The sequence below is a fragment of the Moschus berezovskii genome, chromosome 24 (genome assembly GCF_049115385.1).
Source record: "Moschus berezovskii isolate FMDL1 chromosome 24, NW_MosBer_1.0, whole genome shotgun sequence".
NCBI lineage: Eukaryota > Metazoa > Chordata > Mammalia > Artiodactyla > Moschidae > Moschus > Moschus berezovskii.
In genome coordinates this window covers 54,127,331-54,139,497 of record NC_142483.1, presented here as the reverse complement: position 1 = coordinate 54,139,497, position 12,167 = coordinate 54,127,331, and the positions used below count along the sequence as shown (strand labels likewise).

Genomic DNA, 12,167 nt, shown 5'->3' with positions numbered 1-12,167 from the left:
GAACCTGCCTGCCAGTGCAGGAGATGTAAGAGATGCAGGTTCAATCCCTGGATTGGGAAGATTCCCTGGAGGAGGACACGACAACCCATTCCAGTATTCTTGCCTGGGGAATCCATGGACAGAGGAGCTGGAGAGCTCCAGTTCGCAAAAAGTCAAACACTACTGACCGAGCACGCATGCAGGGGTAACATTTAGAGAGATGTGTTTGGAACAGATCATGGAATGCTTTCTAAGACAGCTGAGGACTCACCAGCCTTCAGAGATGGAAGACAGCTGAGGATTCGTTCTCAGCTGACCCTTCACTTCATAAAAGAGGAACCCCAGGGAACAGGAAAGTCTGGAAGCTGCTCAGCCAGACCCAGAGCCCTGAGCCTCCATGTCTGCTCTTTCCTCTGCCCCAGTTTTCAGTGAAGCACTTATAAGTAAAATGTCATCATGAAATTTGTTTTGTGGACAAATTCACATGAGTTGGATGGACCACTGCCATGCGTTTAGCTGCCCTGAGCCTCAATTCTTTCGTGTAAAATGCAGCTGATAACGTTGACTTTGCAGGGTTGGAAGAAGAAAATACCACTTTGGACGTGGAAGTGCTTTACAGAGTAGGAAGTGACGCACATGCCTTGTGTCTTGGGTTGGGTTCCCCGGAGGCAGATGCTGGGATAAGATCACAAGGATGTTGAAAAGGAAGGAACACAGGCCAGACACAAACTAGCTTAGCCGCTGTGGTTTAAGAAGTAGAGAAAAGTATATTCAGGAAAAGGGGGATGGATTTGGTTCCTGATTATCTAAAGGCAAACTACTATTGAGATTTTGGTGTTTATACTTCTAGTTTTTTCCATATATTTTCAATATATTAATATATTCACCATAAAACTGATGGTAATTATATATCAGGGCTTTTCCATTTAACATTGATATGAGCAGTTTCCCTTGTTACATTTTTCTAGAACAGAAAAATGGTATGTGAGATACTACTCACATACCATATTCAGTGGCTTTTAATGTATTCATAAAGTTGTAAATTCATACTGCTATCAGATTTGAGAACATTTTCCTCAGCCAAATGAAAGCCAAAACCTATTAGTCGTCACTTTACATTCTTTCTCCTGTCCACACAGCCTGTGCCCCCAGCCTCTGGCAACCACTAACCTCCTTTCTTTCTCTGAATCTGCCTGTTCTGGATGTTTCCTATGAGTGGAATCAAATGGATTTTGGTTTTTGTGATTAGCTTCTTTCACTGAGTATACTGTTCTCCAAGTTTAGCTATGTTGTAACATGGATCACGTTACATGAAAAAAAAATCCTTTTCATTGCTGAATAATATTCTACTGTATGGCTATGCCACATGGCATTTATTCCTTGACTGATGGACATTTGGGTTATTTCTACTCTTTGGCTACTTTGAATAATGATACTATGTACATTTGTGTACAGATTTTTGTTTGGGTAAAAATTTTCGATTCTCTTATACTTCAGAGTGGAATGGCTGGGTCCCATGGTAACTCCGTGTTTATCTTGTTAAGGAACTGCCAGACTGTTTTCCAAAGTGGCCGAACCATTTTACATTTCCCACCAGCAGTGTAGGAAAGTTCTAACCTGCTTCGTCTTCATCAACATTTGTAGCGTCTGTCTTTCTTTCTGTGTGTGTGTGTCTGTCTTTTTTATTATAGGTGTGAAGTAAGTGTGACATGGTGCCTCATTGTGGTTGTCATTTGCATGTCCCTGTTGACTTATGATGTTGAGCATCTTTTTGCATGCTTACTAACCATTTGTGTATTTCTTTGGAGAAGTGTTGATTCTATTCACATCCTTTGCCCACTTTTTTTTAAAGAGAGGAGTGCTTTTGTTTTCCTTTACCAGTTTTCAAATTGGGCTATTTGTCTTTTCATTGTTGAGTTGTGAGAGTTCTTTATATATTCTGGTTATAAAGTCCCCTGTCAGATACATTAATTGCAAACATTTTCTCTCAATCTGTTGGTTATCTTTTCACTTTACTCTTGAAGCTCGAATGTTTTAGATTTTGATGAAATCCAGCTTACCAATTTTTTTCTTGTTACTTGTGTTTTGGTGTCATATCTAAGAAACTCATCCAAGATCGCTAAAATATACTATGTTTTCCTCCTAAAGTTTTTATGATTTTAACTTTCATTTTTAACTATAATCTATTTTTTTGTTAATTTTACATATGATATGAGGCAGTGGTCCAGTTTCATTCTTTTGCATGGGGAAATGCTGTTGTCCCAGCACTGTTTATTGAAAAGACTCTCCCTATTCAGTTGTCTGGTTACCTTCATAGGAAGATCAATTGACGTTAAATGTGAAGATTCATTCTGGACTCTCCATTCTATTCCGTTGATCTAGATTTCTGTCCTTCTGCTGGTACCGCACTGTTTTGTTTTTATTGTTTTTTTTTTTTTAATGTAACACGTTTCTTTATGTATGTATTCTAGATTTTATTTAATTTTGGCTGCACTGAGTCTTTGTTGCGGTGTGTGGGCTTTCTCTAGTTGCAGCAAACAGGGGCTACTCGAGTTGTGGTGCACAGGCTTCTCTTGTTGTGGAGCATGGGCTCTAGGCTTGTGGGCTTCAGTAGTTGTGGCACACAGGCTTAGTTGCTCTGCAGCATGTGGGGTCTTCCTGGGCCAGGAATCAAACCCTTGTCTGCTGCATTAGTAGGCAGATTCTTAACCACTGGCCCACCAGGGAAGTTCAGTATTGCACTGATTTAAATACTGTAGCTTTGTGTTACATTTTGACATTGGATAATGTGAGTCTTCCAACTTCATTTTCTTTTTCCAGATTATTTTGCCTGTTCTGGGTCCCTTCCATTTCCATATGAGATATGGGATCAGTTTGCCAATTTCTGCAAAAACAGCTTGGATTTTGATAGGGATTGTGCTGAATCTGAAAATTGTTTTGGGTACTGTTGACATCTTAACAATATCAAATATATTCTGATCTGTGAACATGGGATAGCTTTTTCTTTATTTAGGTCTTCTCTAACTTCCTTTGAGGAGCTTCCCTAGTGGGAAGCTTTACCTTCTCAGGTGGTAAAGAATCTGCCTGCAGTGCAGGAGAGCCAGGTTTGAGCCCTGAGTTGGAAAGTTTCCCTGGAGAAGGAAATGGTAATCCACTCCAGTATTCTTGCCTGGAAAATAACTTTCTTCAGTGTTTTCTCAAATTTTGTTATTCTGGATGCTGTTTCAAATGAAAGTGAAGTGAAATTTGCTCAGTCTGACTCTTTGTGACCCCATGGACTATACAGTCTGTGGAATTCTCCAGGCCAGAATACTGGAGTGGGTAGCCATTCCCTCCTCCAGAGGATCTTCCCAACCCAAGGATCGAACCCAGGTCTCCCGCACTGCAGGCAGATTCTTCACCAGCTGAGCCACCAGAGAAGCCCAAGAATACTGGAGTGGGTAGCCTATTCCTTCTACAGCAGATCTTCCCGACCCAGGAATCAAATCCAGATCTCCTGCATTGCAGGCAGATTCTTTACCAGCTGAGCTACCAAGGAAGCCCTGTTGCAAATGAAACTGTTTTCTTTTTTTTCTAGTTGTGTCTTGCTGGTATATAGACATATTGTCGGTTTTTGTATATTGATAGTATAATCTTGCAAACTTATTGAACTTTTTTATCAATTCTAATCTTTTTTTTGATGTGTGTGTATTCCTCAGGAGTTTCTGTGCATAAGATCATGTTTATCTGTGAGTGGACATAGAAAAATCACAAGTATTAGAACAGGAAGAGCCCCTTTATGAGACAGTAAAGCTCTTTCATGCCACAGATGAGGAAACAAACTCAGAAAGGTAGCCTGACTTACTGAAAGTCACACAGCTGCCTAGTAATCATCTGGTGAACTGACCAGGCTTCTTCCGGGCTTTACAGTTCCTAGGATTCTTGAACTTGGTGCTCTCAAGATAACAGGGCTCCACTGAAGATCCCAGAGTAATTAGGTTATTAATCAAGGCTTTAGAATTGTGAAATAATTTCTAAAGAATGACCTGTTTTTAAAATTATGTATCAAATGATGGCGAGTCATAATTTGAAATAAACTGTAACTAACACAGTAAAATTCTTAGTTAAGCCTTAAAAGTTTCAAAGGACCAAATGCTACCTTGAAACAAAGCATCAGTACAGTCTACTGATATTTGTGGTATTGTTCTTCATAGCTTTCTGGGCTTGAAATGTGTGTAAGAACACCTGGAAGTTTGCACACTGGTTAAAAATTTTGCAGAGGCCCTGTTCCCATTTCAGAAAGTTTATAAACTGCAACAAGATGTTTCAGGTTTCAGGTTTGGATAATTGTTTGCTCTGGGAAAGTCTAAAAGATGTTAACATTTAAAAACTGCACAGCATTAGAGTTGAGAGTTAAGTTTTGTTGGGGGCAAAATGAGGACTATCACCCAGGCGACAGCATTTCAGATAGCTCTGAGAAACTGCTCCAATGAAGCAAGGGGGATAGTCAGTATAAATGTGATTGTGGTGAAGTGGGAGTACATGCAATCAAGCACATATTTTTCACAGAAGCTTTCTGCTAGTCTTTAGTCATCATGAAGGATTTTAGTGCTTTTCTAGAAGTGAAGAGATATAAGAATTGGGCTTATAAAATTGGCTCATAAAATCTTAAGTATCTGAAGCCCTGGTCTGCCAGTTTTTCCCAGAGCACAGAGTGCTTCATTTCTGCTCTCCGCCCTGAACTCCTTTCAGGGAGTGTTGCAGGTCAGTAGCTGTAGCAGCACCTGATTTAATCCTTGTGGTGGTAAATGGCGAGTGCCCATTTGTAGTTGACAAAAAAATAGATTAGAATTTGCTGGAGTGACTAAGGGAGCGCTCTTGGGAAAGGAGCTGAGGGGCAAAGGAGGAGCTCTGCAGGTCAGCCTGGGCTGACCCCAGGGCAGGGGGGCTGGGCCTTGTTGGTGATTCACTCTTTCTCTGCAGTAAAAGGCTTGGGTGGGGGGTGGTCAGGTGCGTTGTGGGAGAGAAACCAATGCAAAGAAGATCAGAAAGTGTGTGGGGGCTTCAGCTGTGGCAGCGTCCACACAGTCAGCCATCCTTCCTCCAGCAGGTTTACTGAGACCTGTGTGTGCCTGGAAAGGCTCATGGTCTGGTAATCAAGGCAGAAGGGGCACAGACAGAAGGTCTCCCTGTGGGGTAACTGCTGATGGGAGGCGGGTAGGGGTGAGGGAGGGATGCACAGAGAAGGGGGTGCTAAGCAGGATCTTTCAGAAGGTGCTGGGCCCCTCACTTCACATGCTGTCTGTGGGGGTCTCGGAGCACTTGACGCCAAGTTCACATGATGTGGAAGCCATGTCTCCCCCAGAAGAAGTAAGATCCTCTGGGCCAGAGGGCAGCAGGGAAAAGGCTGCTCCAGTCCCGGGGGCGGGTGGCAGCGGCCTCTTGGAAACAGTCTCCGTTCACCAACATGTTGAAGGTCAGGTAGCCACCTAACGGAGGCATCTTGTTGCTCTTGCAGGGAGAGGTCCTGGAATACGTGGATGACCTGCTGGAGCTGGAGGAGACCAGCTAGCCCCGGAAGCCAGAGAGCCGTTCCCTCCATGTTCAGCAAACATGATTCTTTGTCTTCCTTTTCCTAATAGTCCAGGCTGTTGATACCTCAGAGCCTTCTCTTCACTCTGTGAAGTGAAAGGGAAGCCCCCGTCTCTCACTACAGCTAACAAGGGGTGAGCCTGCATTCCCTGTGCCCACAGCCGCCTCCCCCACCTTTCACACCTGCCCCTCTATCTTCCCTCCCGCCTCCCTGTCTTCCCTCCAGCCTCCCCATGATCACACCTGCCTCCCCATCTTCCCTCCCGCCTCCCCATGATCACACCCGCCTCTCCGTCTTCGCTCTTGCCTCTCCATCTTCACTCCTGCCATGTCCATTTTTATACCTGTCTTTCTCACCATTTTGGTTAGGAGGACAGTTTTCCATGGATTTCTCCCTCCACCCCCGAAAATCAGTATTATTTTTTAAATAAGAAAAATACTCCTAGAAGATGGTAATTATAAAAACCTACTCTGGCCTTTCTGCTTTCCCCCATTTTGGTTTCCGTTCTCCCCATCCCCTGATCCAGCAAAGATGGTGAGGGCCAAGGCTAAGCTTCTCCTTTTAATGGTCTGCACACCATCTGACCTGCATTGTTGCTGGCGCCCGTTGAAAAAGGAGTTGGGGCAACAGTGTGGAGGGAACAGACATGTGACTCTTGCCTGATACTTTCGCGTGTCCGAAGTCTTCCAGTGGCCATTCGACCCCCTTTGAGGACAGTACTCAGCCATTAGTCTCAGAGTTGGAAATGGAAGGAAGGAGAGGGAGTCTAGTTTCATTCACTCTTCGACAGATATTTACTGAGCACCCACTACATGCTAGGCCCTGATCTGGGCGCTGGAGACACTGCACAGAAAAACAGAAATTAAAAAAAAAACAACCCTGTCCTCATAGAGCTTACATTTGCAGGGAAAGACAGACAACAGGTGAACAAGAATAAATATATAGAAGGCCTTGGAGGGGGATCATTGCTATGGATAAAAATAAATCATTGAGGGGTAAGGAAGCTTGGAGATGAGGCTGCAGGGTTGTTTGTTTGTTTTTTAATTTTTTGGTGGTGCCGTATGTAGGATCTTAGTCCCCCCACCAGGGATCACACCCCTGGCATTAGAAGTGTGGTGTCTTAACCAATGAACCCCCAGGGAAGTCCCAAGGCTGCGGTATTTTGTTTTGTTTTGAATTTATTTATTTTAATTGGAGGATCATTTCTTTACAATATTGTGGTGGTGTTTGCCATCCATTGACATGAATCACCGACCGGTGCACATGTGTCCTCCCATCCTGAACCCCCCTCCCGCCTCCCTCCCCACCCCATCCCTCTGGGTCGTCCCAGGCTTTTCGTGCCCTGCTGGGGTTTTAAATAGGGTGGTCAGGGAAGCTGTCATTGAGAGCATGACAGCAGAGCAGAGACCTGGGGAGGTGGGTCTCAGAACAGAACCTTCCAGGCAGAGCAGGCAGCATGTGCGGCGCCCAGCGGCAAGGACACGCTTGTGCGGTCAGGGGACAGCGCAGAGCCCTGGGGAGGCGTGGGCACGGGGCAGCATGGAAGGTGGTGTAAGTGTGTGGCTGGGAGGCGGCATGGCTTAGCCTTGACAGACAATGTAAGTAAGGCCCTCGACATGTGCCCTGAGTGGGGCGGGAGCTGTGCAGCAGAGCAGAGCCTGGGCTCCCTGGCATTTTACATAGAGTTTGCCTGCTGCCTGCCTGCTGCTGTACCATGAGAAACCTGGAAGCACTCAAGTGGAGAATTGGGAATGTCAATCAGGGGATGGCCACAGAGATCCAGGCAGGGGGATGAAGGCGCGACGCTGGGCATAGCAGCGGGGGATGGTGAGAAGTGGTCCCGTCATGAATTTGAAAGCAGGACCAATCACAGTTGCTGACAGGTTGACTGTAGAGCATTAGAGAAAAGAGAGGGGCTGGTGGTGACCTGAAGGTTTGGGGCCTGATGCACGGGAAGGATTGAGTTGCCACTGACTGAGATGGGGAGGCGGGTGATTGGTGAGTCAGGCATTCGGTGCCTGCAGCCATCTGAGGCTGGGATGCTGGGTTCAGGCTGCAAATATGATTTGAGAGTTTTCTCAGGTCAGGTGGTTGGCAGAGCCTGAGTCAGGGATCCAGTGTGGAGGGGTTCCAGGGTGGGGCTATAAAGCAGAGTGGGGGGCCTCGGGCATGGACACCCTTCCCCAGGATCCCATCAGGGGAGGCTCTGGGCCCACAGATGCTTGACCGTCCTCGAATCTCCAGGCTTCAGCTCTCTGCAGCTGCATGAGGACAGGCAAGGAGGCTTGACTCTCTCCACTTCTCTGTTCCTCCAGGGCCTCCCTCTGGTCCTCCTCGGACTCCGGGGGACTTTCTGGAGGTGAGGATGTCTCCACAGGGTTGCCTGGTGTGGGCAGAGGTTCGGGTTCACTCTCTGAAAGTCACTCAGTCATGTCCAACTCTTTTGCGACCCCATGGATTATAACCCGCCAGGCTCCTCTGTCCATGCAATTCTGCAGGCCAGAATACTGGACTGGGTAGCCATTCCCTTCTCCAGGGGATCTTCCCGACCCAGGGATTGAACCCAGGTCTCCTGCATTGCAGGCGGTATCTGAGGTTGGCTTCTTTCCACTGGGGGCTGAAAGCCCCTCCCACCCCCATCCTAGGGACTGTCCCCTGGGGACAGTGGGATCAATACTACAGCCCTTTGTTTTGATTGAAGGCTGTGGAACCAAGTTACTAAGTTTTTATTTCAAAAGAAACCAAACCAAGTTTTTGAAAAAAAGAAAAAGGTGGGCCAGTTCTTCCAAATGTAACATGACGGCCCAGCTGTACTCAGCGACCTCAGCCCAGTACCTCCCTGAGTGGGTTTTCTTGGAAGAGCCCAGAAGAATCCTGGATTGAGACCTCGTGGGCTCAGCATTTGTCTGGCCAGCCGTTTGGGGGGAAAAAAAGAAGCACATTTGTAAGCTGTGTGGGAGTTTCCAGACCAAGGCTAAGATGTCTGGCTTGCCCTCTGACCCCCCTGCACTCAGCCCAATGGGTACCAGTTAGGTCTCTGCCCATGGAGGCTGCCCACCCTGGGGAAATGGAGTCTGTCCAGCCCCCAGGCCTTTCAGGCAGCCCAGACAAGCCCCCACCCCCCAGGCCCGGGGAGGGTCTAAAGGCACCCTCTGCACCCATGTTAATGTTCAGATTTTTGGTTAGCAGGAAAGGACGGAGGGGAGGTTTGGGTGTACACAAAGAATTAAAAGCAACTAATGGAAATGTCACACATAGCAGCGATTTCAGCGCAGTAATGTCTTTCTGAGTTTGAGGCTTTCTAATTACTGCTACCGACCTGCCAGGCTCACCTCTGGGGTCCAGAACCACTGAGGCCGTCACCCACAGAGGCCGCCTTAGGAAATGTTGCTTTTAGGAGTCCTTACTAAGGGAATTTTAAGAGTACAAAAATTTTATTGAACCAAACTCAGCAGCAAACAGAAAATGATTTGTTCAATTGTCAGTGGGAAAGGGTTTATTATGACTGCCGGTGGAATCAACAGTGGCCCGTTTCTGCCAACATGGATGGAAATAACGTTTTTAAGTTTTAAATGTGAGCTGTAAACCTAAGCTACTTCGGTTTAAAAAAAAAAAATTCAATACTTAAACTGTGGGGAGAAGGTGGACTGGAGCCAGAGAAAACATTCTCATTTAATAGTGTTTGCACATGGAACAGCAACACAGTTTGTAGCAAGGCTCCGAGAAAAACCCACAACTAATCCTTCATTGCAGCTGTCCCAACTCTTGACCATCTGCCATCCCCCAAACAGCGACTTCTTTTTCCTGGGGACTCCAGGCTTGAATGACCTAGTGTGGAGAGTTTAAACTGTATACAAGGAGAGGGAGGCGGGTGGGAAGGGAAGGGACCTTAAGCAAGCCTCGGCCAAAGGTTTTGTGCAAGGACTTCCTGTGCCCGCTGCCCCATTCCCGGGGCCTCTCCTCGAGGGGCATGCCACCAGGACAGCCCAGCTTCGTCCTCACTGACCCTCTCCTATCCAGAAACCCGAGTCGGGAGCGGCCGTGGCCTGCACTGTTGGAGCATCTTCCCCGAGGCAGGCCTCAGACTCAAGAATCCCCCCACTCTACCTCCCAGATCTGGCTTGGGTGTGTTGTTGAGTGAGTGAGTTGGCTGGCTATCTTCTTGGAGCTGATAGAGTAAGATGATGGTGCCTCCTTTGGCAAGAAAAAGAGTGGGAGGAAATGAAGCAATTTCTTCTTTTCTTTTTGTCTATTTTTCATTGTTTAAAAAATTTTTTTTATTATTTTGTACAGGGGTTCAGCCGATTAACAATGTTGTAACAGTTTCAGGTGAACAGTGAAGGGGCCAAGCCATACGTGCCCATGTATCCATTCTCCCCAAAGCTCCCCTCCCACCCAGGCTGCCACTGACGCAGGTTCTCAGTTGTACCCACAGATCCAAGATGGCCCGCTGTAGAGTTGTGGTCCGTAGGCCACACTGAAACGTTGTCACCAATGTCTTTTCTGCCTCCCTCCTGGGATCAGGGCAGTGGGTATGGTCTCACTCTTTGGAAAATTAGAACTTGGAAAATGGTTGGAAACAGAACTTTTTGAAAGAAATCACATTAAATGTTTTACTTTGCTTCTTCTTGACTATTTCTCTGTCCAGTGGTGGGACTGTCCTGACCACACCCAGTGCTTCTAGGACACGTGTTACGTGGTGTTTTGTTTTTGTGTTTATTTTTGCCACCCTGAGCTGCTTGTGGGATCTTTGGGTCTTAGTTCCCCCACCAGGGATCGAAACTCTGCCCCAGTCAACAAAAGTGCAGACTCCTAACCACTGGACCACCTGGGAATTCCTAGGATGTGTTCCATGAACTATTTTCTCAGGTCTGTGAGCTTTCTGACATGCATCTACTGAAGGAGAGTCCTCACCCCAAAGACTGTGGACTGACTGGCAGTGGGGTGGTGCTTACCCTCCTGGACCCTTCAGGAGATGCAAGCTCATTCCTCCCCACCAAGTAAGGCTCGCTTTCAGATACCTGGGATCCCACGAAGGGATAACAGTGGGAATCTAGGGCTTGCTTTGGATCCAATGAGCTGGTCCCCTTGCTGCCAAGACCTGAGAAGTAACAAAGTATTTACTGTTTCAAACAAGGACCAACCCAAGCATGACAGCCGACAGCTACTGTGCTCCATGCCTGTCACCCAGGGACAAGCAAGGAGAAAGAGACGTGTAGAAGGAGGCAGGTGGGAAGAGTAAGGAGCCAGTTAGGGCACAAGCAGCCTCTCTGCACAGAGAACTCACACATCAGCTACTGGAAGTGGGGGGAGGGCAGGGGGATTCTGTTGATGTCAGCCCAAGAATTCCGGAGGATACAGTGGAAAAGGTTGGGTCGAGCAGGAATGGGGGGAGTAGGAAGTAAGAGTTTACCCATCAGTGGACGTCTTAGGTCCAGATGGCTTTTTTAAAAGTTATTAATGGTAAATATTTTTAAATTTTTGGTTGCACTGGGTCTTCGTTGCTGCACGCGGGCTTTCTCTAGTTGCAGCGAGCGGAGGCTAGTCTTTATTGCGGTGTGTGTACTTCTGTCGTTTCTGAGCATGGACTCGAGAATGTGCGGGCTTCAGTAGTTGTGGTGCAGGGGCTTAAGTTGTTCCTGGGCATGTGGGGTCTTCCTGGACCAGGAATTGAACCCGTGTATCTCCCGCCATTGGCAGGCGGACTCTTATCCACTGGACCCCTGGGTAAGTCCAGGTCCGGATCTCTTGAAGCAAAGCCTTGTGTGAGTGATGGAGTGCTCTCAGGAGAAGGGGAGCAGGAAGGAGCTGGCAAGGGTTGGTCACTGGAGACCAGCCTCCGCCTGATCTCACGGGAGCTCTCCCACCTGGAGGCAAGGAGGCCGACCTTCGTGTGACCATGTCCATTAGTCACTGGCTGCCCACAGGCTGCCCAGCCAGTGCGAGTGGGATTGGGTGGCTGACTCCTGGGTGAGGGAACTCCCATTAGGCTGAGGACAATTCTCTGGATGAGAAGGGTTTGAGTATGCTCTAGAGCACAGGCTTCATTGCCTCGTGGCATGTGGGATCTTCCCGAACCAGGGATCAAACCCATGTCCCCTGCACTGGCAGGCAGATTCTTAACCACTGGGCCACCAGGGAAGTCCCGGATTCTGCATTTCTAACACGCTCCTAAGTGGTGTCTGTACTGCTGCCCTGGGAACCACACTTTGAGTAGCAATATCCTGGGCTTTTTGTTGTAGTGAGAAGCATGGTCTCTGGTTGGTGTTAGGGAGATGGAAGAGTGGGTAGGAGCTCAGCACATGCCCTAAAATCCTGCTGCAGGAAGTCATGTGGCTGAGAATTAGGCTTAGAAAAGCTGGTCTTAGATCCAGCAAGTATTAAGACATTACTTTCAAGATTACTAGAGAATCCTTTTTAAAAAAAAAAACAAAACACAAAAAACATTGGGAGAGCCAAAGAGTTGATGCTGTTAAACTGTGGTGTTGGAGAAGACTCTTGAGAGTCCCTTGGACTGCAAGGAGATCCAACCAGTCCATTCTAAAGGAGATCAGTCCCGAATATTTATTGGAAGGACTGATGCTGAAGCTGAAGCTCCAATCCTTTGACTACCTGA

The 12,167-nt window shown here is 47.2% G+C and overlaps 1 protein-coding gene across 1 annotated transcript in view; it reads left to right on the top strand.

Annotated features, from left to right (window-relative positions):
• The window catches only part of CRTAP (cartilage associated protein), a 37,447-nt gene extending 26,678 nt beyond the window's left edge, over nt 1-10,769 (top strand). The window contains exon 7 of the mRNA XM_055414734.2: nt 5,477-10,769. Within this exon, the coding sequence (XP_055270709.1) occupies nt 5,477-5,530 (54 nt within the window). The 3' untranslated portion in view covers nt 5,531-10,769. The remainder of the gene's footprint in view (nt 1-5,476) is intronic.
• Nucleotides 10,770-12,167: the final 1,398 nt, after the last annotated feature.